The sequence below is a fragment of the Xenopus tropicalis genome, chromosome 2 (assembly GCF_000004195.4).
Source record: "Xenopus tropicalis strain Nigerian chromosome 2, UCB_Xtro_10.0, whole genome shotgun sequence".
Lineage (NCBI taxonomy): Eukaryota > Metazoa > Chordata > Amphibia > Anura > Pipidae > Xenopus > Xenopus tropicalis.
In genome coordinates this window covers 138732952-138759771 of record NC_030678.2, presented here as the reverse complement: position 1 = coordinate 138759771, position 26820 = coordinate 138732952, and the positions used below count along the sequence as shown (strand labels likewise).

Here is a 26820-nt window from a genome sequence, read left to right as displayed (position 1 = left end):
AAGTAAGCTCGCCACACCCTGTAGTATGCTCTGGACGATGTTGACTTGCGTGCTTTTAGCATGGTGGTAATGACCTCCTCAGTTAGTCCCTGTCGTTGCCAAATGGCTGCCTCAACAGCCATCCCGTCAAAGCAAATAGTCCGGGGTTGGGATGAAGTATCGGCCCCTGCTGAAGGAGGTCGTTTCTGGGTGTGAGTCTGAGCGGCTGATCTATTGACATTTCGCGGAGGTCCGAGAACCAGGTTCTTCGAGGCCAATATGGTGCTATGACTATCACCATGAGACGTGACTGCTTGATCTTCTTCAGGACCCGGGGTAGCATTGGAAGTGGAGGGAAGACATATGCCAGCCCGAAGTGCCAAGGCTGAGTCATGGCGTCCACTCCGTCCGCCATTGGGTCTCGGTAGCGGGAGAAGAACCTTGGTACTTTGCAGTTGTCCCTGGATGCCATTAAGTCTATCTGGGGAATTCCCCAGTGGTTGGTGATCTCCGTGAAGACTTCCGGGTGAAGTTCCCATTCTCCTGGATTCAGCTGGTTGCGATTGAGGAAGTCCGCCCTTGTGTTGGACACTCCTGGGATGTGAATTGCGGATAGTCGTACGGAGTTGAGTTCGGCCCAGTTGAGGATCTGTTGTGCCTCGTTCAGTGCTGCCGCGCTGCGCGTCCCTCCCTGACGGTTGATGTATGCAACCGTGGTGGCGTTGTCACTTTGAACTCTTACCGGGCCGTCCTGTAGGAGATGCGACCAGTGTGCTAGTGCTAGCTTGACAGCCCGGAGTTCCAGTATGTTTATGTGGAGTTTGGCCTCCGCCGGAGACCAGGGGCCCTGTACATGTAGGTTCTGGCATGTCGCGCCCCAACCCAGGAGACTGGCATCCGTGGTGATTACTGTCCAGTCTGGTGTTGCCCAGGACTGACCTGTGTTCAGGGAGTTGGCTAGTAACCACCATCGTAGGGACTCCTTTGTGGCTTGGGTGAGGCGGATAGAGCGGGAGAGGGGTCCCCCTTTCCATGCTCTTAGTATGTTTGCTTGAAGAGGTCGCAGATGGATCTGTGCAAAGGGCACTGCCTCGATGGATGAGACCATTGTTCCCAGCACCTTCATTGCCTGGTGGACAGTCGGGTACTGAGCATGTAGTAGGTTTTGGGTCAGGTGTCTGATCTTGGTCTGTTTGTCCTGGGGTAGATATACCATTTGCGTCATGGTGTTGAATACAAGGCCTAGAAATGTCATTTGTTGTCTTGGGTGAAGGTTGGACTTTGACCAGTTGATGGTCCAGCCAAACTTCTGAAGGAGCGAGATCGCCCGTTGTAGACTCTCTTTGGCCTGGTCCTCCGTCCTGGCTTGGATTAGGAGATCGTCCAGGTAAGGTGTCACAAAAACTCCTTGGAGTCTCAGGGTTGCCGCCGTGACGGCCATTAGCTTTGTAAACACTCTGGGTGCTGATGACAGGCCGAATGGCAGTGCCACGAACTGAAAATGTTGGTTGTTGAATGCGAATCAGAGAAGACGATGATGGGGGGGCCAAATTGGGACATGTAGATAGGCATCTTTGATGTCCAGGGACATTAGGAATTGTCTCGGTTCTATTCCTCGAACTACAGATCGGAGCGTTTCCATTTTGAACCGTACCGACCGGATAAACTTGTTTAGGTATTTCAGGTCTAGTACTGGACGGAAGGTGCCGTCCTTCTTCGGGACGATGAACAGGTTGGAGTAGAACCCGAAGAATCTCTCTTGCGGTGGTACTGGTACTATCACTCCTGATCGCTCCAGTTTCAAGACACAGTCTAGGAATGCTTGAGCTTTGGTAGGGTTTAAGGGGACCCTGGACATGAGGAATTTTCTGGGTGGAAGGCTTGATAGGTCTAGGTGATAGCCCTGGGAAATTATTTCGTTGACCCATGCGTCTGTGGAATATTGGTTCCATACCTCCCGGAATCGCTGTAACCTGCCTCCTATTAGGTCTGGCGTTTCCGGAGGGAGTGCCCCGTCAGGCTGAGGTTGTCTTGTCGTTTGTGCTCTTGTTGAAGGTCTTGTTGGGCTTCCAGGTAGAGCGATTTTTGTCTCCGGTCTTGTTTCTGAAGTTGGAACGCTGTGGCGAATTGGTTCGTCTGTTATAACGTCCGGTTTGGCCATGAAAAAATTTACCCCGTCTGTTTGAGTTGGTCGTACGAGGCTTGGTTTGGGGCAGGAAGGTGCTTTTGCCCCCTGTGGCCTGGGAGATGATCTTTGTGAGTTCTTCCCCGAATAGCTGGTTTCCCTTGAAGGGGAGTGAGGTTAGAGATTTCTTTGAGCTGAGGTCTGCTGACCAATTCTTTAGCCACAGGGTCCTGCGCGCTGCTACTGCTAATGCTGATGTGCGGGCGATGATCTGGGATGTATCCAGAGTTGCATCACATAGGTAGGCTGAGGCGTCGCCTATTGACCGGGCGGACGAGATTAATTCCGATCTGGGAGTTCCATTCATCCTGTATTATGTTATTGAGCTGGTCATGTGAAGGAAAGATGATCGGTGACTTGTGTTATCTTTTAAAAAGGCTTGTAGGGTGAGACTGTGCTTCAGCTGTCTGTGAAATGTTCAATATCTCGGTCACCCCCGTGATGATGCTGTTGATGTCGTGGTGAGTGTCTTTGTTTTTATCATGACTCTCTTCCTCATCCTCCACCTCCCCTGAAGAGACATCGGAAGGAGGTAGTTCCCCTTCGGAACCTGACGGGCCCAGTTCCCCGGAAGAGACATCGGAGGGGCTATGCGTATTGGCCTCACCTCTGCCGTCTCCTGATCGCTTGCGCTTGTGGCTGGGCTTGCTGGTAAGTATGGTCAGTGCCTTTCCCAGGGAATCAGCGAGGGAGGGGAGTCCCTGAAGGGATGCCAGTGACTGGGATAATTGGACCGCCCATAGAGGAGCTGGTGGTTCAGCCGGGGGGCCCACCGTGGCTGCTGTGGATGTGCCCTCTAGGGGAAGTTCCACGGGTTGTGCTGTGGTCAGGCTGGTGTTACCTGCTGGGGCAGGGGTAGTTGCCTGATCCTTGGAGCAGGATCTGCATAGTGGTTCAGCCTGTCCCCCTGGGATCTTATTTTGGCATATGGAGCAGGAGAAAAATGTCGTCTGTGCTGCCTTGGGTGCTTTGCCCCCTGCCCTGGGGAATAGCCCCCCTGACCTACCTTCTGCCATGGTGATTGTAAGGGGTAGGAGGAAGGGAAGACCGTGCCGCCTGTCAGTCCCCTTTTTAGCTGGAGTGCTGCTGTAGACAGAGAGGCTGCAGCTGTCTGGAGCGCCGTGGGAGGAAGTGGGATGCGTTCCACCGGTTGGCGCCAAGTCAGGGATGCGCGTCACTTCCTGCATACGCGCTGGTATGGCAGGCGGAAGTGCCGTTGGGGTGACTGCGCTCCATCTCCCGCGGCCGAGGCGGTGAGCGGTATCTACGTGAGCGCGCGCGGGCAGCGCGCACCCAGTCCGGAGGCAGCTTGCAGAGCGGGGAACCCCCCATTTCCCTGCGCAGGGTGTGCGCCCCCGTCTGGAGCCAGCCTGCAGGCTGGGGGAAGACCCCCCCTTTCCATGTGCGGGCTGGGCGAGTCAATCTGAGAAGAGGGACGGGGTACTTACCGATGCACCTCACCGGCCAGAGCCTCTGCTATGCTCTAGGTAGGGGGAGCGGTCGCAGGGAATGTCTGGGTGGTCTGTGTGTCCCCTAAGGGATAAACGTTGACCCCGGTGGGTTTCCCTCGTAGGGGGCTAACCATTTAGGTCACAGGTAACCCTGCTCCTGGTGTCACCCCGGGTGTCAGGGCTGGGCCCTGACCGAAGGAATCATGGAAGGTCACGCTGGGGACCTAGCTGTCCATCCTCCTGGTAGCAGGACACTTTAAAAACTGATTGGATTGGGTACAGTGGAGGGGTAAAGCCGGCACCTGGCATGCCCCTTTAATTTGTTAATCAAGTGTCCTGCCTCCTGGAGGGTGGAGCTATACCCCATACGTTCCCTGTGTCCCCCTGAGAAGGCAGAGAAAAAAAGCCTTGCGAGTCTTTTTCGGCGATTTCGGGAAATCGCGCGGCCGCGTGTGCCATCCCGCCGGCGACTTACATGTTCGCCGGTGGGATGGCAGGTGTAGGCAACTCGGGGAGATTAGTCGCCCGCGAACAGGGAGTTTTGTCGCGGGCGACTAATCTCCCCGTGTGCCAGAGCCCTTAATGCAAACTGCTCTCAGTATAAATGCCTCAGTGTGGGGACAGTTTGCTCTTAGCGCCATTAAATGTACCAGTGTGGTGAAGAAGTGTCATCACATTGAGACATAGGCTTTAAAATTTAAAATAAAATAATGGGAAAACCCAACATTTAAAATGTTTTAAAGTTCAACCTTTCTTAAATAATTATGGATAGGAAAACTAAACCATTAAAACTCATTTACGTTCAACCTTTCTAAAATAATTATTAATATATTAATTATAATTTACCTGTTCTAATTCAGTTTGGCTTTTAGGTTTGTTACTAAATAACATTATTTATTAATGTTGATGTCTATTCGGCCTATAAATGTGCACTAATTAGACTAGGCGCTTTATGGCTTATACCAAAGTCAAAGCATAAGCACAAAAGGTCCCGGCACCACGTTGCTCCTCACACTTCCTGCTCGCAACCTGAAAGACACTGAAGGACATGACCGCGCAGGTCACAAAGTCTCTCAAGTCCCGCCTCTTTAGTCGGACGGGTACGCCTACATCCCTACTGACGTTCCTGTTCCCAGAATAGATATCTCATCCAATTGAGAGACGCGAAATGCTAGAGCGACGTTAGAACTGGCTAATCACTATCTTGACTCCTCCCTGTGACGTTATTTTACGCGTACTCAGCGGCTCCTTCTTGTACCCGCCCCCAGAGCTACAGCCTCTGAGTGCTCCTTCTGCACTGCTGCTGCTCTCCGCTGCTGACGCCGCCATGTTAGGGGCTGTAGGACGTTGTTCTGCGGGGGCACTGCGGGCTCTAAAGCCAGCATCTAACCCAGTTCAGCTCGGGCAGAACCTTCTCAGATGTTCCCCTGCAGCGCTGCACTCCCGTGAGTACTAAGCGAGCACGTAGTGGGTGTATGAGAGTGTGACCTAGCTGTGTCATTGAGCGGCGCTTAGGCCTCTAGACTTGCCGGCGGGGCTGCACCGCCCTGTCAGAGATTCATATAAAGCCGGCATTATTGTGGACTACGGTGTTCGCTCCATTTTGGGTTTAGTTGCCGCGGAACTAATTCCTGTCATTGAGCTGCTTGTGCTGCCGTGCCGGCTCCTCACATGGCTGCTGACAGGCCTGAGCGCTCCCCCAGCTCGGTTATTCTCCTGTGTGTGCCTGACCCGTGTGAAAGCTTGTGTGTCTGCCCGGTTTTGTTGAGGTTTCTAATGCTCTCATGATTGAGGTTAAATCGCAAGGTCATGTTCGCTGGAAATATCTTGCGACTGCTGCAGTTTCGGAAATAGTTTAATGCCTTAATATGCAGAAGGTTTATTATGTTTCCCTTATTAAATGTGTGCAGTGGGACGTGCATGTAACAGATTTTCCTGTATGTTGTAGGGAGAGATTATGCAGCTCAGACTTCCGCAGCAGCCAAGCCTGGAACAGCAGTCGGCCGCATTGTGGCAGTCATTGGTGCTGTTGTTGATGTCCAGTTTGATGAAGGCCTCCCACCTATCCTGAATGCCCTGGAGGTCCAGGGCAGAGACACCAGGCTTGTGCTGGAAGTTGCACAGCATCTGGGTAAGTACTGTTATATGTGGCAACAAGTCTCTTGCAGTACTTCCATGACGATTATCTCATTGACTTTCGTTCTTCTGAGGTTTCTGAAGCAACTTGTTTTTCTGAGAAGTAATGTTGAACCATAACTTTTGTCCTTATGTTCCTCTGACTGCCTGACACCATGCTTTTATTTATTTATTTTTTTCAAGGTGAAAACACTGTCCGAACAATTGCTATGGATGGCACAGAAGGTTTGGTCAGAGGGCAGAAAGTCCTTGATGCTGGCACACCAATCAGAATTCCTGTTGGTCCTGAGACCCTTGGAAGAATCATGAATGTAATTGGTGAACCCATTGATGAAAGAGGGCCTATTACTACCAAACAGTAAGCGTGCTGTTCTTTCTTTGTGTCCTGTGTCGGTATATCTAATTTAATACACCCTGAGCTTGATAAGCTCTCGGGACTTAACTGTGTTTGCAATTTTATACTATATAAACCAATTGTAGACTGAGTTGAATGTTGCGCCTTTGCAGGTTTGCAGCCATCCATGCAGAAGCCCCAGAGTTTGTGGAGATGAGCGTTGAGCAGGAAATCTTGGTTACTGGCATTAAAGTTGTAGATCTGCTGGCACCCTATGCCAAAGGAGGAAAAATTGGTAACTTTTTTTTTTTTTTTTTGTCCATTTTAACCTTGGAAGTGGTGCCCTCTTTGCCCTCAAACTTGACTTCTAGAGACTGACAAGGTGAAGTTCACTGGGGCCAACCTTTTAATACAATAAAAAAAAAATTTCCTCTGGATGTTATTCAGTTGACATGCATAAACCCCCCCCCAGTGAATTTCACTTCAATATTTTTTTTATTTTTGGGGGAAACACGCTATAAAACCATATCCTCAAGTTTTCCTTCTATGATGATTTTTTCATTTGACTTTCGTTCTTCTGAGTTAATCTGAAGCGATTTATATAGTCTGAAAAGGAAATGTAAAGGGACACAACTTTTTTTTTTTTTTTTGTGTATAATTTGTAACTTTATTTTTGTTTGTTTTAAAGGTCTGTTTGGTGGTGCAGGAGTAGGTAAAACTGTGCTAATTATGGAGCTGATCAACAATGTAGCCAAAGCTCATGGTGGTTACTCTGTGTTTGCTGGAGTTGGAGAGCGTACACGTGAAGGAAATGATTTGTATCATGAAATGATTGAATCTGGAGTAATCAACTTGAAGGATACAACCTCAAAGGTGACAAATGTTTGGAAAATGCTTCATTGATATTAAACTTACCCTGGGTCGTCATTAGGTATCAGAATGCATAACTGTACCTGAAGTGACTTTAGTTGGGTCCCCAAATGGGTTCCAAATATGGAAATGAGTCTGAAATAGCTTCCTTAATTTTATTTCTGTCTACAGGTCGCACTGGTATATGGGCAGATGAACGAGCCCCCAGGTGCCAGAGCTCGTGTTGCTTTGACTGGTCTGACTGTTGCTGAATATTTCAGAGATCAAGAGGGACAAGATGTGTTGCTTTTTATTGACAACATTTTCAGGTTTACCCAGGCTGGTTCAGAGGTGAGAACACTAGTTAGCTGCATCAGTAACCACTTCTGGGTCTGGCTTTAATGGAATTCTGGCTGGTCTGTTTTAACCCCTTAGGGTAATGGCAAAAGGGAACCTTTGGGGTACAGCCAGGAAATGTGTAACCTCCAGCAAGACAAGTCTGTAAAATCTGCTGGTGTTTGTTACATTGTTTCAAACGCCAGAGCCACCAGGGTAGAGAATAGAAAGGACTGGCAGACACTGCCTTTAATAGCAATTAAATATACAGAACTTAAAAATCATTACAAATATGTAATGTTTATTGCGAAGTTGCTTAGAATTAAGTTTTATTTTATTGGGCAAAAAAATATTTTTGGGGTTTACATGTCTATAGCTAAACCCCTTTTAAGCACCTGCACTCTGAATACTTTTTTAAAGATTTTTTTTTTTTATTTTGGCAAAGTGGTGTCTAATAAGCTAAAAGGCTAAAATATATTGTGCTAAGTGTAGGATAAGGGTATGGATTATCAGCAGTTAGACTATTGCCAAAAGGATACATGCTTTTTTTTTTTAACTGATATTTGGCGTAAATTTTAATGGTTTTTCTAAAGTTGTGAAACATGGCCACATTATATACCTTTTTATTAAAGGCAGCCTCCTGCATAGTCAGTGACGAATAGTGCTGACCAGTGATGCTTCTTTGTTTACAACTGTAACATTTTCCAGTTATGAAATACAAAATTTAAATTTTTAGGCAATCGTTTAAATTATTTCTTTCCTTGAAGGTGTCTGCCTTGCTGGGACGTATCCCCTCTGCTGTCGGTTACCAGCCAACTCTGGCCACTGACATGGGTACCATGCAAGAGAGAATTACAACTACAAAGAAAGGGTCAATTACATCTGTGCAGGTAATCTTCCCTTTATAGACCTTTTGCTTACTGGCTGATCTGCTCTAATTTATTGGGGGAGGGGGTTTACATGCCTGCAGTGATGAGTAAACTGACTTTCGTTCTACTGAATTTGCTGAAGACATATTTTTATCTGAAAAGGCAGTAATGATCTTGTGGAGGGTTGTGTGGCTTTTATTTTTTTTTTTTCTTTAACTGTAACTTCATGTGTGTGGTTTGTTTGTTTTTTTTGTTTTTAGGCCATTTATGTACCTGCTGATGACTTGACTGACCCAGCTCCTGCTACCACCTTTGCCCATTTGGACGCTACTACAGTATTGTCTCGTGCTATTGCTGAGTTGGGTATTTATCCTGCTGTGGATCCTCTGGACTCAACATCTCGTATCATGGATCCCAACATTGTGGGGCTGGAACATTATGAGGTTGCTCGTGGTGTACAAAAAATACTCCAGGTAAATGACTGCATAATTGAAATAAGCTTCAAATTTGTACTGTTTATTCCCCAATGAGATGACATGGATTTTTTTTTTCCTTCCCTCTTCACAGGACTATAAATCACTGCAGGATATCATTGCCATCTTGGGTATGGATGAGTTATCAGAGGAAGACAAACTGACTGTAGCCCGTGCTCGCAAGATCCAGCGTTTCCTCTCCCAACCTTTCCAAGTAGCTGAGGTCTTCACTGGACATCTTGGTAAACTGGTCCCATTAAAAGATACCATCAAGGGATTCAAGCAGATCCTCCACGGTACATATTTTGACCGTTTATATGACTTTACTAATGTTTACATTTTAAGGGTCTGTTAAGGGGTTTTTGCTCTTATATTTATTTTTTCCTTGATTTTTATTTTCCTTGGTTACATTAAATCCATTATGCCCTGTCCAAGGTTCCAAAATGTTTTGTGGGGGTTATGAATGCTGTCAAGTAACGGAGACCTGTATGTATTTCCACCAGAGCGCTTAGCCTTCTGCTAATCTTATACTGCTCAAAACAGTACTCTGTACATGGGTCATAATAATTTCTCCCTCTGACATAAATAAGCTAGTAACTAAAGTGGGGTAAGTCTTTATTTCTGTGTCATCTGGTTACTAGAGGGAGAACTATATAAATTTAAGTTGTTGTATACGTTAACAAATTTGAAAAAAAACTGGATATGTTTATAATGTATGTATTCCTTTATACAGGTGGATATGATAATCTTCCAGAACAGGCTTTCTACATGGTAGGCCCGATTGAAGAAGCTGTAACAAAGGCTGAAAAACTTGCAGAAGAGCACTCTTAAAGACTTATTTCTATTTTCCTCATGCACTTCAATGAAACCTTCATCCTCAAAGTAACACTTAATGCCTGTATCTGTCTTGAGTTATGTTGGCAAAGTGTATTTAAAGTTTCCAATAAAACATCCATGTAAAGACCAACTTGTGTGGCTGTTTTCAACATAAATGGGGTTAATGTGATAAGTGGTGCAATGTCTGCAACTGATATACTGTAGTAACCTATAACCAATCAGTTGGTAGCACTTACTGGTCACCTGTTTAAAAGCAGGCATTGGTATTGCTATTTTTTACTGCCCCTTGGCAAACTTTGTGTTATTGCATTTTAGACCTGTCATTTCTGGTATATCTTGTGTGGGTTTTCCAAGCATTCTACCAATTATATTTTGTCTTATGAAGGTATTTGTTGGGTTTGTGTTTCTTCATGAGAATGTGTCAGGTACACCTGACCAGCAATGTTACATTGCATTAAATTGTAAACTTATTTATCCCCCAGACTTGTGCTCCTGTTTAGTAACAATTGAACTGTTGTTGATCTCACTAAGCTGTGCACTGCCACCTTAGTAGTAGTTCTCAAGGCTCCCTTGTGTATTTGACTGCACGCTTTTAATAATAACATACCATTCAGTTGCCATGTGCAAATCTAGATGGCTGTAAGGGGAGTCTTGGGAAACATAAGGAAGATGAAGGGGTGGAACTAGGATAGATCACCTGAACTGGTGCAGCTTTCAAAATAACACCGGTCTAGAGAAAGTTAGTGATGTAATACACTGGCACATCTCCTTCCCCTCCTCAGTGTATTAAAGGAAAAGTAACACTAAAATCTATTCTACCCTGCCCCAATAATTGCCCTATCCTGCAAACCACTTAGTATTTTGAATGCTTTATTAGAAAATACCTGCTAAAACTTGGCTTCCGGTCAATTGAACTACAGTGATATGGCGATGCAGGAGCGGCATCCACTGTGATGATCGATTGATCAAGCCTAGCCTGACTCCTTCCTATATAGAAAGAAGGCTAGGCTTGATCAATCGATCATCACAGTGGATGCTGCTCCTGCATCGCCATATCACTGTAGTTCAATTGACTGGAAGCCAAGTTTTATCAGGTATTTTCTAATAAAGCATTCAAAATACTAAGTGGTTTGCAGGGTAGAATAGATTTTTTTTTTTTTTTTTTCTTAAATTTTAGTGTTACTTTTCCTTTTACCTGGGAGATTTCTGAAACTCTGCTGCAAGACCAGACACTGGCGTCTGATCAAGTTCTGCTTCTACTGTCCTTTTTGATCAAACAGCGGCCAGTAAATATTACTTAATGTTTACTACTTCATCCTGGATGTCATTCTTGCAAGGGGATCTGAACAAATTTGCAATTTGGGCAGCTAAGTAATAGATCTGTGTTAAATGTACAGCTGTGCATTTGGGATTTAAAAATATGCAAGCCACTTATACCCTTCAAAGAGGAAAATCTTTCATGAAGCATGAAGGCGAGTAAGTCCCAGGAAGGCCCATCGATATTTTGTCCTGTATTAAGGGATATAGATTCATGGGAGGAGAGTCATTCTCTCCCTTTTGCTAAGGCCCTATCTAGCATACACAATGTCGTTTTGGTCTCAAGTTCTTAAAAAGTATATTATAACCAAGCCTTGCTGTTCAACTTATTACATGCAGTGGACTGGTTATTTTTTTGATACATCTGTGAGGGCTGGGTAAAATTAAGATGTCTGAAGTTTATGAAGCCTTTGTGCAAACGGTGGGCCATAAAAAGCCTATAGAGGGTCACATCTGAGCCATGAGTCTTCAGTCGGACAGCTCTGATATTCGGCTTTAGTGTTTCCTCTTGAGTGGTTTAGGCTATAAAGTCACTCCCATGCCTGGCATATGGTGGTTTATAATCCCTTGTTTTTACTCTTTCAATAAAGGTCTACTCAATCTTTCTGGGGGTTTTATCGTTATCAGTCTGAAATTTTCCAACCTGTCAATATACTTAAATGACCGGGATGATCATTTGGAGCCCACACAGGCTGTAAATCGTACAAAACTAGGTTTCATATTGGTGCGTGTATGGCCAGCTTTAGTCCAAACAAGAAGAAAATGTTTTTACAGATGCAGGATCAGAACCAGGCACTGGGCAATCAACTTCCAGTTACTGCACATGTTAGTGGTGTTTTAGGAGATTCTGAATCTTCTAGTGAGAATGTAATAGAGTATTCTGCTATAAGTTCCCACTTGAGCAAAAGATCCATATCCTTTGTAGTTTTGTAAGATAGTCAAGGAGCTTACGCAGAAGGAATGGAAGAGACCCGAGAAAGCTTCAATTAGCACAAGATTTAAATGAGAAGTAAAGCTTAACTAAGACATAGGGTAGAAATGTACATTATGTTTGGGTTTCTGTACCAGCCCAAGGCAACCAAAGTTCTTTAGCAGGGGGTTCTGTGAAATTGTATATGCCCCCAGCAGCTCTCCATTTTCTTTTCTGCTGATATATGTCTATGCACACTATCCGTTTACAGGAAGCTTTATTTGGTAGTAAATCTTGTTTTTATTCAACCAAAACTTGCCCCCAAGTCAGGAATTCAAAAATAACTACCTGGTTTGGGGGCACTGAGAGCAACATCTAAGGGGTTGGGGATCACTGCTGTAGGAGATAAAGTGTGCAATACAGCCTTTTCTCAGTTTAAGCAGACAAAGACAAGAGGTTGTTGTTTTTGTCTTTATGAATTTTGTGGTCACAGCTTCATTAAACCCCTGCTGTATAAAATTCTGGCTAAAAGCAGCTAGGATCCATAAGATTCTGTGGTGGAGATAAGCAACTGGTGTTGATCAACTAAACACATCCTACAAGTTGGATGTAGCTGCATGGGTCAAAATACAACTGAATATCTAACGGTCCCTATACACTGGCAGACGATTGAATTATAATGACGGGCATAGCTAAAGTCGGTCCGGGGACCGCATCAACGAGCCGATGCAGTCCCCGATCCGACTTGATTTTCTAACCTGTCCGAGCGTCATCTGCCCGATTTCAGGACAGATATCGGTCGGGCAGGCCGTCAGAAGTGCCCATACACGGGCCGATTAGCTGTCGAATCGGTCCAAGGGACTGATATCAGCAGCTACTACAGGCCCGTGTATGGGGACCTTAACACGACATGCCTTTTTGGAAGGGAATGCTGCATGCTGGTCTTCATCCCGTGAGATAAAATTTGATGGTGTCTGACATTGCAACACATTGACTGTCGGAAGTGGATGCAGGTACAAAACACATCATCTGACTTTACCTTACAGCCTATGGAGATCAGATTTTGTAAGATTTAAGATGTGAGATTTGTTGTTGCATGGTGTTGCGTGCTGTTGCATGACAAGATCAGATAAAATCAGACCCTTAAAATCTGATCAAAATCTCCTGTGGAGTTCAGCCCTATCAGCCAGGTCTGTGGCTTTATCCACTGATGAAAAAAACCGCTGTAGTCAAAATTTGGTTTGCATATATAACTGCTGGAGTCCTTATCAGGTACAAAAAGGAAGGATCTTTCCGCAGAATAACAGAATACGTTTTTCAGATCTTAAGGTAATGGCGTAAGGGGAGATTAGTTATCCACGGTTAAATCTCGGCTATTGCTGGTTACTAATCTTCCCGAAATGCATTCTCACAGGCAATAGAGTGAATAGTCAGTCCAAAGGCATATGCAGTGCTTCATTTCCGAAGTTGGCCAAAGTTTCCTGTGCAGGAAACTTTGGGCGACCTTGGGAAACAAAGCACTGCATATGTTTTACCACTGGTGAGTCACTTTAAAAAGACCGAGAAGACATTCTAAAACATTATTTTATTTTGATTGTGGATTTCTTCTTTAACCCTTTATCTGCCAAGTATGTAGGTGCTACATTCTTGCAGGAAATGTCTTTACCTGCCAAGAACGTAGTACCTACATGCTTTGCAGTAAAAACTTTCCCTCTGCACTGGTGGCTTTTGCCAGATGCGCCCCTAACGATTGTTACAGGACCCAACTTCTAACAGCAGATACCTATGTGTCTGCTGTTAGTGTTTCCTCCTCTTGCCTCCCAGTGCCCACACATGCACTTCCTGCTACAAAGACTCTGCGATTCTGGGGCCATTATCACTGCCAAGGACCCTCCTGCTCACAAAAGTGGCCTTAATTATATGTTTTTACACATTTACACACATATGCATTTACACATACACAATATACCTTTTACTAAAGGCAGTCTTTTTTTACCACGCTGTCACATCAGTTATTTTGTTATTTTATTGATTTGCCTAATTGTTTTTGATTTTATTGCAGTTTTATGTTAAACCAATTTACGGAGATCAACATTTGTTGCTAATACATTAATTTTAGTTCAACATAACTGGGGATATGGAAACTTGTACTTAATTAATATATTGCTAGTTGAGATAAGAATTTGAATTTTCAAGGATTGTTTTCATTATTCATAGTTTGGCATTATTTGGTGAGTGAAGGGTGCTTTCAAGGTAATGCTGTTATGGCACTAGTGAAAGAGTGGAGATCTAACAGAAGAAGGCATGCCAAAGTTAATGTTATTTGAAAAGAGGGATACAGGGTACTGAACATAGTTGGGCCTAAGAGGTCATCCAATGATGTTATCCTAGGTATTTGATCTTATTTTGGGCTAATATCAATTCTTTCTTTCAGCCAGGCAGCAGCATATGGGTTAATGCCTGGGAACTTTTATTTAGTGCTGATCCACAGATAATTTCTATCCACTGGGGTATATAGTCAGATTTCCTCAGCCCATCATTTGGCAGACTTCTAAAGACTATGGGAACCCAGACTCGTGTGGTGAGGCCTAACCAATTACAATTGTTGATTCTCTTCTATTCTACATTACGTTAATGGGCAGACCCAGCAATTTAACATGGAAGTGCAAGTAACCCTTTCACTAACGAAAAGCAAGATTTAATACTCCCTCTGAAGCTATGTTTGCTTGCATAGTTGCAGTTTATTGGCTCTGTTGCCTTTATTTAAAAGGTTGTGAGTTACAAGATGGAACATTTCCATGAATCATCCTATTGCTGTTGCTACTGCATAAGGCTTTGCCGGCAGATGCTGAAAAGAGAGCTTGTGCTAATTGTCATGCCTGTAAAATATTGCCCATGTGTTTTTATCAGATGGAAAATGCAGAGACCCTCTGAGATGAATTGGTCAGTGAAAAAACATTTCCCATGGCAGAATGTTACATGGTTGGGCCAAACAACCAGATCTCAACAAAGGTATTCAGGCTGATAGGGTGAGGACCACATCAACAAGCCAATAGGATCTTGAAATTGAAACCTGCTTGCTCAACATATGCCCAGTTTTTGGCTCACATGTCAGTCATGCAGGCCCATCAGAAGCCTCATACATGGCCAATAGTTAGTCTAAATGGACCAAATTGGCTTCTTATATCTGCCAATATATGGTCACATTTATAATGTGTTCTCCAATGCCTCCTCAACTATAGGAGGGATTCTTGGAGTGCTTATGTTACCTGTCTGTAGGGTTGCAACCTGGCTAGTAAAAATTATGCCTGATGCCAATGTTATTAATAGGGAATAAGGTTAAAAACAGGCAGGTATTTTTTTGCAAAAAAGGTGTCAGAATCTTTCTTCCTTATGATCTGTTTGTATTGATTACTGTGGTGTAGTGTACAAATCTGCCCTGCAGAAGAAGCTGTATCTATAAGGTATGGCAGAAACTAAAGTCCTGTGCGGAAACAATTTTTGAGATCTGGACCTAACCTGGCAACTTGCATTTTTACTAGCTTTGACCTGCTACCCGACCGGCAACTGCCTTATCCGCAACCTGCTGATCACCATTAAACAGGAACTGCTGTTGCTGCAAACTGGAAGTGACATCATCAGAAGTGGTCAGGGGTTGAAAATGTTTTAAAAGAGTAAAATATACATAATATAGGTAATATAATATAAGAAATATGGATAAGACCCGCAACCCGACCTGCAGACCCGAGACCAGCCAACCCACATCTAAAAAAATCCTACCTGCAGGGTAACCGTATTTCTTGTGGGTAACCCATGGGTACCTGCCCTGCTGCAGGACTCTAGCAGATACTTCTTCACTAGGAGGGCATACCTGCTGGGGGACCCAGGTTGTCCACCACCCAGTTTAAAAAATGGACAACTAAATTCCACACCAGATACCCCAGTCTATTCCATGTATGCCCATAACATGCCTATAATTTATTTAAACCCCACCCACTCAATCTTTTTGTGGTGAACGATGCGCAGACTCTGTGGAAAGTAGAGGGACTTGGTGTTCCAGAATCATTTCACAAAGGAACAAGGGTGAGGGAGGGGTACATGACAGTGTGAGCCTAAGTGGTGTCGGGAACTAGTCTAACCAAGAACAGACTATCATGGTTTCCTTTCAATCTGTTAGGTATGTCTGTGTTAAAAGAAAAGTACATTTATATTTACTTTGGGAATTTATTTCTGTGCATGCCCATTAGATGTACATTTCTGGGATGCTATGGGTGTTGGGGAAGACCATTTCTGTCTTCAGTCCCCTGGACAGTGATGGGATCTTAACAAGGGCCTATGCAAGCCCATCAGACAAGGAACACAATGTGGTTCTCGCCCAATGGTATACTCAAACACAAGACCATACCAGATTAGCTGCTAGCATGGCCCACGTAGTTTAAGGGCAGGGGTACACGGGGTGATTAGTCGCGCCGCAACAAATCTCCGTTGTCGTGGCCGACTAATCTCCCTGCAATGCCATCCGACCGGCTAGAGCGGAAACTTCAGCGACTCCGGCAAATTGCGGCACTGCGTATGCCATCCCACCAGCGATTTACATTTTAGCCAGTGGGATGGTATTGTGGGGAGATTAGTCGCCCACGACAGCAGAGATTTGTCACGGCGCGAATAATCTCCCTGTGTGTCACGGGGGTGAAGACACACAGAGCTACTAGTAGCAGCTACTTGTCACGGCTACAGAAATAGACAATGCTGATCATTTACTGATAATTGTCTCTACATGTGTTTTAGCAGAGGCGATTCTCAGTATTGTTTATGACAGGGTATTTTCTGGCGTTTAGTAGCTTTGACAAGTAGCTGCTACCAAGTAGCTCTGTCTTTACCCTTAAACAAATTTAATGTAAGTTAGACCTGTGACATCTGAGTAAAAATGTCTGGCAAACAAGAAATCTAGGAGTATTATTAGCAGCTGTGCTCATGTCAAATAAGTCTCAATCACATCAAATAAGTCATGTCACATAAAAAAAGTCGGATTCGATTTGCCCAGACTCTTGGATTAGGCCAAATCCTTGTAAAAATGGCTTGGATTTGGCTAAACCCGGATCCGAATCTGGGATTCAGTGCATCCCTAATTATTATTGAGGAGAAGTGTTTTTTGGCTTTTGGGCATGACAGGATATTGGGGAGTCAAGAGCATTTTCTGTAGAATGTTGTGGCCAAACAAACACATTATAAGGGGTCCAAAGAGCCATGATCAGAAAGAAAGTAAGTCACTTGGTTGTATAGTAAATGCTTGTGTAATTTAGAGGGGTAGACAGGGCCGCCATCAGAAATCACGGGGCCCCTCACAACAAAATTTTCTGGGGCCCCCCCCTCCTCCCATGCCCCACCCGCAGTGACCCCTCCTACCAGTACAAAGGACACACAGATATTGGTAGCCAGGGACCCCCTAAAACATTAGTAGCCAGGGACCCCCTAAAACATTAGCAGCCAGGTCCCCCCTAAAACATTAGTAGCCAGGGCCCCCCTAAAACATTAGTAGCCAGGGACCCCCTTAAAAATTGGTAGCCAGCCCAGGGCCCCCTAAAACATTGCTGGTCCTCCCCCAGTGTCCTCATACTATGGCCCACTCCCTGCTGCATCCTGCTCCCCCTACATCCTCCAGCTCCCCCCCAGAATCCTTCAGATCCCTCCCTGGCATCCTCCGTTTCCCCCCAGCATCCTCCAGCTCCCTCCCTAGCATCCTTCAGCTCCCCCACAGCATCCTCCAGCTCCCTCCCTAGCATCTTCCAGCTCCCTCCTGTGTTGGTTCTGGTTCAGCATCCTCCAGCTCCCTCCCTAGCATCTTCCAGCTCCCTCCTGTGTTGGTTCTGGTTCAGCATCCTCCAGCTCCCTCAATAGCATCCTCCAGCTCCCCCCTAGCATCCTCCAGCTCCCTCCCAGTGTCCTCCCCAGCATCCTCCAGCCCCCTCCCCAGCATCCTCCAACTCCCTCCCTGGCATCCTCGAGCTCCCCCCTAGCATCTTCCAACCCTTTACCCTCCCCTAGTGGGCCACAGGAAGGTTAGTGGGGCAGGCTTGGACTGGCAATCTGTGGATTGTGGCAAATGCCAGATTGGCAGCTGTAAGGTGTCATAGACAGTCACTACTTATTGTGCTGGTTGGGTGCAGTTTGGGCCTCTGTGTACTTGAAAGGCCTATTTTGAATCTCAATTCATGCCTTACGGTGGGTCAACGACTTAACTCAGGGGTCCCTAACCTTTTTTTACCCCTAAGCCATATCTAAATTAATGTCAGGGAGCAACACAAACATGGAAAAAACATCCTAGGGGTGCCCTATAAGGGGTATGATTGTTTATTTGGTACCCACAGGACATTCTGTTTGGTAGTACAAATGGGGGCTCATTTAGCAACACTGGGCAACCAATCAGCAATTGGCTTTTTTCAGGTAGCTGCAAGTAAAAAAATAAATGAAACAATGTGATTGGTTGCCATAGGTTACTGCCCACAGGCAAATTAGCCCAGTGTTAATAAATGACCCCCATGGTCTTTATGCCTCCTATACTTGTGCACTGTAAACAGTAGGGTTGTGCTGATGAGGACAAAGGTCCTTGAGTGGGGGGGGGCTGGCTCTCACATTTTAAAGGGGAAGGTAATTCCACCACTGCCTGATTGCTAGTATGACTGGAACTGTAGCAACAAAATAGGAATTGAAATACCAAATGGCAGAGATGCAGAACTAAAAGTTAATCTAAAAAAAACCAGAAAATTAAGGAATAAAGCCCAAACGCAAATGACCAAATAAAAGATTTTTATAGCGCCTAGACTTTGGATGACACCCTTATTTTACTCCCTCCAAAATACACACTGACTGTTAATAAGCGCTCTGTACAGCAATGTTCTATATTATACTGGAAGTTTCAAGGAAACTTTCCCTTTAAATGTTTCGGCATAAGGGGTTCTTAGCAAAATGGAAATCCTCCATAAAGGCAAATTGGCCGCTGCTCCTTGCCGTGTAACCAAACTCTGTCTCCAGTCATAAAAATGAATCGTGCCTCTTTAAATAATTCATGTTAATGTGGCGCTGCTGCTGCTGCTGGGGATGATGTGAGTGCAGTGACATCAGCAGTGGCGGCACAGCAATAACAAGCACCTGCTTCCAGCTAGCGACACAGAGGGAGGGGGGCCGGGCTACACCCCCTACTTACTTCTCTCTGCACTTCGGCTCCAGGACAGGATCCCCAGGTGAGTGAGCTGCCTGCTCGGCACAGCCCTGCCCCCTGCCCCTCTCCCCCCCGACTCCCATCCCAGCCTCACGCTGCACTTTATCTCCCACTCCCTGCAGCTGCCGGCAGCATCTGCTCTTCACTAGAGGCCTCGGCTCTAAATCCTCCTTTGTGATACTTGGCTTAGCCCGAGTCGCACACAGCAGCCCATCGTGCCTAGGTGCCCGGCTGAACAGAATAGGAAAGGAGAGAGTGGGTGAAGAACATCGCCTGCTTTCACCAGAGCATTCTCGTCTCCCCAACCTGCCCACTGTTAGGATCTCCCGTTTATCCAAGGATAGTCCCTCTGTTTTCCTATTAGTACCTTGAGTCGTGACTTACTAAAATCATTTACTAGTGTATGAGCATTCAGCTGCGACTTGGGGGGGGGGGGGGGCGTTGTATGTTGTCTTCCACCTACCACTAGGTGTCACTGTTCCGTATGAGCAGCACTGCAACAGGGACCCCTGGTGGTAGGTCAGAAACAAGACTAATCGCCGAGGCTTCTGCTGGAAAGGGGTTTTCCCATAACCTTTGTAGTGCTATGACTTTGGGATTTCATGCAGTAAATGCAGTTTTATACAAACAAATCATGAGTTTTACTAATGGTACCATCTGTACCAATGCTTTTCATGTCTGTCTGAAATATGATTAGTAAAGGCAGTTTCTCTTGGTCAAGTCCACTCTTTTCTGCTGGGGGCCAGGAAATAGAACTAAGGGAAGGCAGGCGAAGTGACTAGTGACCAGCAGGGAGTGGGCATAAATCAGCAACCAGAGGCTACAGCATGGGGTGGCGGTGACCAGTGTGTTGGATGCAAGTGACTGATTGGTGGCAGGCAGAGAGAGGCAGATAGATGCCCGAGTTCTGTGCCTTGGGCGCCAGTGTAATCTGACCTGCTAGTAGTGGGAACAATGTTTTATTATTTTATTAGGCAATGAAACACCTTTCATACTGCAACAAAGTAAGCACATATGACATACTAAATTATGGAAACATGTCTACCCTTTTGTGTAACTGAACCTTTAAGGAGAATATGATACTAAATAACATAACTTTTGGATCATGGGTCAGGCTTGGTAGGACCTTCTCTGCTTGCGGAATTGCTTTTGTACTATACAATGTGTGGGTTGAAGAAGATAGCCACACTCTTATCATTCAGAACGTACCCAGGAATGCATCCCTGTGCTATATGGCAACATTTTGCATTTCAGTGCCAACTTTCTGTATTTGCCATGGGATTCTAACAGCCAGTTTACAATCTAAAAGTGTAATGTCAGTCCAAAGTGTAATGCAGTGTCTGCCTTGTTATAAAAAGGAGTCAGAATATCAGAAGTATAAACTGTGGGCATGTAGGATTGCTGGGCTCCCAGATCTTTAAGAGCTGCCAAGCCCTTGGGTGCCATTGTGGGCTTGTGCTGTGAATTTAAAGACAAAATGATAACAAAGCAGTGCCAGATTGTGAATGAAAACTGGTTTAGCAAATGTTCGTTTTTGTCTGAGCTTGTGAGCAGTGTGAGGAGGGAGAAACGGGGTAGGCGCACAGACAGTTCTGCATTGGATGTGGGAGGCTACTGCATGTTGTGGAGAATCTAGAAGCTGAGTGGCAATGGGGATGAGACTGTGAGGAGGTGAAGCTCCTATTCCCAGGAGCACAGCAGGCGTCCCATCTGTTGTGGTGCACCTTGCAGCTGATAAGGAGAGCTAGTGTGTCATTTGTCTGCCTTCCCCCAGGCAGAAGGCGAGCAGCTGGGAAAGTGCAGTCAGGGTAAAATAAAAGCAAAGCTTATGAAAGGGTAGTTCACTTGTTGGCTGGATGCTATATCTTAACCCTTTCTTTATTAAACATAACAGACAGACAAGGTTTACATCAGGAAAATACTTGAATAATTAAAGTTACCCAGTGCCTGATGTGAAGGTTTGCACATAATTTTTTGGCCAGTCTCCCCGCACCCTACTAATGGTTATTGGCACCCATTATCCCCTGGTTCTGCAAAAGGTAGGCTACTAGCGAAGCATCACTGCCTCATCCTCTTGCTCCTTCCTCCCACCTACCAAACTCCCCCACTGTTGTTGAATTAATCACTATACACTGGCCAGGGCAGTTTAGCATTGGGCACAGAGGGCACTTGGCTTGGGCCCCTCTGGGGAAGGTAAGGGTGCATTTTTTTCTGGAAAGTATGTCAAAAATACTGTCTCTTAGGGTTGCCATCTGGCAGAATAAGGGAAGGGGTGGTTCATTCAGCTCCTAGGCAGAAGGGCGCTGCAGGAGATATGAAGGTTCATGCACAACAAAGCTATGCTTGTGGGGAGAGGCAGGGGTTTGAGTAAATTGTGGTTAGAGTTTGGGTCTAATGGTGTGTAACTGAGGTATATTGGGTTTTTGATCAGGCATGCAAATTAGTTTAGCAGTTTAGGGCATTATTGGTCAGGGCCTATGACCCAGGGTGTGCAGATGGGCAGTGGGTTAATAACCTGGACCACCTGAGGATGGACTATGTTAAGTACTATTAGGCCCTATGATTTCTGATGGTAGCCCTACTGTCTCCAGCTGGAGTTCACAGAATATCACCAAATGCTGGTGAGACCTTTGTGATTTATGTATTCTGCAAATCTGCAACCCCCCCCCCCCCCCCCAGACACTGCCCACTGTTTCCTAACCTCTGCTGCTTACAGACTTACCAACTGTATGTTGCTCAGCTGTTGCTGGTGGCATCCTTAGCCTGCTGTGCTGTAGTTCAACAAACTGAGCTGTAGGGGGTGCAGCACAGCCCAAATTTCTTGTTACACCCATCTTGAGTTTCTCTTGTCTCTTTATTTCCACCCATCCCTGTGGTGGTTTTTAGGTCATAAATACATTTATGGTGGCCTGCCAATCTCGATCCATATACCATATATATCCACTGGTCCAAGGACTGGGCAAGAAATGAATGAAGTGAAAAAGAGTTATAGCTTGTCAGTATTTGCTGCTGTTCACTTGTTTAGATTATATGCACAAATACTCAATAAAAAGTGTCTGTACTGTGTGTGGCCCATCGAGCACTCCCCTTTGGTTACCAGGTTATTCCCTGTATGGCTGTCTTAAAGGTTCTGTACCTATGACCATTTTTAAAATGTGTTTGCCATGCTGTGTAGTTCTATACATTCCGCCTAATGGTAATGCTTGTAGTAACTGTCTCAACTATCTCATGCTTCTTTGTACTCATAGGAATAAAGACCAACACCCAAAAAATAAGCAACCTGTTTTTATGAGTTTACATTGATTCCCATTTCTGTCTGCACAGACCATAATTGTAGCAGGAGATCAATTAATGCAGGCTTTTGCCAGGTGGTGGAATACATAGAACCACAAAGCAGGGCAAGCAAATTTTACTATGTAAAAAAACCACAAACATCTTGTGAGTACAGATTGGTAAAAACCCACTTCCACCCTGTATCACTTCCCATCACTGGGAGTGTTTTCTAGCGCTAATCGCTAGTACAGCTGACCCATGATGCTTCTCATATAAGTAAATGGAAGCTTCACAGGCTCTGTGTGTGCCATGGCTCAGAATGCAGTTTTTTCCTAATTACTCTATGACTTTGGCTTCAGTCCCTATAAATACACAGTGCATTACAAAGTGTAATTTTGAGGCTGCTTGATATGAAAGCTTGTTGTCTTTTAATCTCCAGCAAACACAACAATGAATTTGCTTTTATTTCACCGAGCATGTTGAAACATTTTTAACATTCTTTGAAAGCTACAGAACCACCGAGCTGCGTGCAGAAGAAATTGTTTTCCCTTAGTCTGTTACAGAGAGATCACATTTGTCCTCTCGTGTTATTTAGGAAACAGCTAACTTAAAGGAAAAGTCCACCTTCTCATCAATTATCATTTACATTTCATACCTCAAATGATAACTTTTGGCAGTTGCTTTGTATTTTGCCCACTATGTTTTTTCTATGTTGCTGATGGTAAATGTATCAACTGATTGTATCAAATTTGACCATTTTAGAAAGTCTGGCCTAGTTTACTGAGTTTATGTCAGATGGAAAAAACATGTTAATTTTAAAACAAATATTTAGGAAAATACTAAAAAATATAAAGCAATTGAAAAAAAATTATTAATTGTAGCATACTTGAAATAATGGCTAATGTTCATTCATATGTCTCCTTAGGCTGGGGCCAGAAGTGGACTGCAGGGTTCCACTGTGACACACTGGAGAAGGCAGGCCTTAGACCCACCTGAGCTTGGGTATTACATTACAGGTTAAGCTGGTTACTGTGGTTTATGGGAAGTGCAGGTTAATGTTATACTGAGAGGCAGTCAATAAAGCAGGAGAGATCAGTTAAAGCCCATCCACATCTTAAAAGCCAATTGTGATAGATCCTTATACACTGGAGAAAATGGGTAAATGTCAAAAGACGCAACAATGTAGCTACGTTGGCAGAGGTGAATCTTGATTTCTTTGATGAGGTTTTTATGGCAGAAAGCTGACCTAGTGATGTGCTGATACTGCTGTTTTGTATGCAATTTCCATTTGGCAGCATTATTGAAATCAATTGTGACGGCAAGAGGCAGAACAGTCAGGAACTTTTCATACTCACAATTTTTGTGCTTGCTTTGAGGATAAGACATCAAATCCTAAAGGGCCCTTATCTTTCTTTAATATATGCTTTGTTAGGAAGAGGTATAAGGGCCAGAAAAGGTTTTAAAGGAGAAGGAAAGGTTAAAACGAAGTCGGCTTTATCAGAAAGGTCTATGTTATGAGTGATGCCGAGAATATGCCCGTGATGTGACACGGGCGTATTCTCGGCAAGCCGAAAAACGCTGGACAAGAATACGCCCGGCTACACTAGATTTCCCCTACCTTGTGCCTGCACACGAATTAATGAAATACGCTCGGTTGCAGTCACATGTAGCCGTTATCTGCCAAAAATGCGAGACTTCACATCTTCGGCGGATATTGGCTACATGTGCCTGCACCCAAGCGTATTTCATTAATTCGGTTGCAGGCACAGGTAGGAGCGCATGGCAGTATAAATATATGCCATACACTCAGTCTGGCATCAGCCTAAATAAAGCCATAAACATTCACAGTCCTCTTTCAAAAGAAACACAGGATTTATTTTCTTTTTTGTGTACACATTTTTCGGTATTAGACTTCTTTCTTTTAGAAAAATCTTTTAGGGCATAACCTGAGTCTGTGCAGCTTGCTCATCTCCCTTCTCTCCCCTCTCTGCTGTAATCTGAGCTACCAGCAGCCAGAACTGTAGCATGGAAGTTAAGGTTGCCATACACAGTAAGATTTGCTCATTTGGTGAGGCCACCAAGCAAATCTTTCCCCTGATATGTCCACTTTGGGTGGGTGTTGTGCTAATTGCAATGAAAGGGATAAGAAAAGTCTGCTCAAGGACCGCATCAATGAGCCTTTACGGTCCCCTATCCAATGAGAATTTAAGCCTGTCTGATTGACATTTGGCCAATTTTTTGCCATTTCCAGGTTGCTGCTGGGATTTTTGTGGAGTGTTTTTATATCAGTAGGTTCTATATGGTGGTGATTCCTTTCTTTTTGTTTGGGATTAGCCAGCATTTTTGTTCGAACCGTGTCGGTGGGTGCTGGTAAGCAGTCTATTAGTTTGCAGATAGTGCTGTATACGTAAAAAAGTGTATAGTTGGTAATTGGGAAGGCCGAATTTTGCTTGCAGTGTGGTGAAAGTTTTTATGCCATTCTGGTCATACAGGTCACCCATTTTTGTCACTCCACATTGTATCCATTGTGTCAGTTTTAGATCTGGGATAATATTCTCTAGTATTGTGATTGTTGCAGGGGCTTTTAGTGGTTTTGTGAGAGTTTGATTGGATTTGATTGGAAGCTACTTGCTGCAGCTATTAACAGCATAGATTGTCAAGATAATGAAATAGTGAATAATGTACCCCCCATTGTAAAATATAGGGATTGTATATGTCACAAAGGAGTTCCATTACCATATAAATGCACAAAGCCAAAGGCCGAGTGCTTTTATAGAGGTCATGCAACTCTGAGGTGACTTCTAAAACTATCATATTTTATAACAGAAAAGAAATTATCCAATAATCCGCCTATTTATTCCAGACAGCTCTGACTTTCCCCTATGGGGAAACAACTCCTTTGTATTCTTGCAGAACAATTTCTCCTACATGTAGGATGCACTGAATCTACCTTCGTAAAATATTCAGATTAATATAGAACCAAATCGTAATTTGCGGATGCAGATTAGGCTAATGAAAGATTAAGTTTTTAAGTTTTTTTACTTCCATGTTCATGTGACCAAAAGTCATGTGATCTTAAGGATTCGGTTCAGCCAGGCACTTGGAATTGGCCGGATATAAACCCTGCCAAATGAGGCCGATTTCTAAACTTAATCCTGGTGCATCCCTAGTAGAGTGCTACATTTTCTAAAAAAAATAGGCTCATAATTATGAATTTTTAGTTTGCTTGTGATGTATGTTAGTGAATATTGTCATGCTGGAACATTTGCATTTGTCCTGAGCATGGGCTTCAGGTTTCTGGAACTGGTTTCCTACTAGCAGGCCTAGATTGGCAATCTGTATTATCTTTTCTTGCTATACTTCCCTCTCTTGATTAAAGCTTAGCTAAATAAGGAGGCAGAAATGTTGTACATTATGTTTTGGTGTTCTTTATCCGCCCAAGGCAACCACAACCCTTTAGTGCAGTGGCAGACGGGGAGATTAGTCGCTGTGCAACAAATCTTCATTGTCGCAGGCAAGTAATCTCTCCGCAATGCCATCCCAATGGCTAAAATGTAAATTGCCGGTGGGATGGCATACGCGGTGCGATTTGCCAAAGTCGCCGAAGTTGTCTTGAGAGGAAACTTGGGTGACTTTGGCCAATCGCAGTGCCGTGTATGCCATCCCACCGGTGATTTACATTCTAGCCGGTGGGATTGCATTGCGGGAAGATTAGTCGCCCACGAGAGCGAAGATTTGCCACGTGGCGACTAATCTACCTGTATGTCACTGCCCTTAGCAGGAAAGATCTGTGCCCCCTAAGATGCCCAGTAGCCCCCCATCTTCTTGTCTGCTGATTCCCTGCACATGCTCTGTGCTGCTGTCAGCACAGGGAACTTAGGGACCCACTCATAATATACTGTGTATATAGAATATAAATATCAATATTTAAGGCTGATTTTCTGCTTGATAATTTTTGTCAACTTTTAAGCTTAGCTTCTCAACAGCTGCAAAGTACACACTGAGAATGTGCAGTGACTTTTTAACAAAATCCAAGATGGGGAGCTACTGTCACTTTGAAAGCCTGGATCCTTGCTGCTATATAGATGCTGAACCTTTAGGCTTGAATTCTCTTCATAGGATGATGGGGGCATAACCTAAATTTCCAGTAGGAGGGATGACAATAATCTGTCATTGTAATCTGTCATTGTTTTGACTTTTACCCTAGTTGTTGATTAGAAAAAGTTTTAGAATAAGGGGTTACTAAGTAATTACTACAATGTACAGAATTTTAATGTATATTTAATTTCCTATAGGAAAACACATTAAATATTCCCAAATCCTTATGTTTTTGAGGTACTCAAGTAATGCATTTCTTTTTAAATAGCCATGGTTAGATCATGACAAGTAGCTGTTAATCTGTTATGTTTGTTATTTCCTTTTTGTTCATTATGTATACTTAAAAGAATTTCTGGATCCCATAGAAGTTCTATGTTGGATCAGCACTGTCCCTGGCAAATTTATTTATTCTCATTAATCTAATATTGACTTTTGTAAACATTATTGTAGAAGCAACATAAGTAACTGTTTCCAGAAACCATTCCATTGATGAATGCTGATGAATGTTTAGCTCTTCATGGATGCCCCACCAAAGGTGGTATCACAATTCTATA

The 26820-nt window shown here is 44.3% G+C and overlaps 2 protein-coding genes and 3 non-coding genes across 5 annotated transcripts in view; all 5 read left to right on the top strand.

The window, feature by feature from the left end:
- The first annotated feature begins 4935 nt into the window (after nucleotides 1-4935).
- atp5f1b (ATP synthase F1 subunit beta) lies at nucleotides 4936-9579 on the top strand. The gene is given in 10 exon segments (NM_001001256.1): nucleotides 4936-5060; nucleotides 5564-5746; nucleotides 5935-6109; nucleotides 6259-6380; nucleotides 6774-6958; nucleotides 7127-7285; nucleotides 8038-8160; nucleotides 8400-8612; nucleotides 8707-8908; nucleotides 9346-9579. Coding segments are annotated over 10 exon segments (1578 nt in total). The 5' UTR covers nucleotides 4936-4942; the 3' UTR covers nucleotides 9444-9579.
- Nucleotides 5785-5856, top strand: LOC116409369. The gene has a single exon (XR_004221810.1). It is a non-coding gene; the product is annotated as a small nucleolar RNA SNORD59 (small nucleolar RNA).
- On the top strand, nucleotides 6626-6700 carry LOC116409370. The gene has a single exon (XR_004221811.1). It is a non-coding gene; the product is annotated as a small nucleolar RNA SNORD59 (small nucleolar RNA).
- On the top strand, nucleotides 8234-8302 carry LOC116409371. Its single transcript, XR_004221812.1, has one exon. It is a non-coding gene; the product is annotated as a small nucleolar RNA SNORD59 (small nucleolar RNA).
- Nucleotides 9580-18817: 9238 nt separating the features above from the next.
- Nucleotides 18818-26820, top strand: part of baz2a (bromodomain adjacent to zinc finger domain 2A) — a 46954-nt gene continuing 38951 nt past the window's right edge. Inside the window, exon 1 of the mRNA XM_004911895.4 lies at nucleotides 18818-18917. The gene's annotated coding sequence lies outside the window, so the exon portion shown is untranslated. The remainder of the gene's footprint in view (nucleotides 18918-26820) is intronic.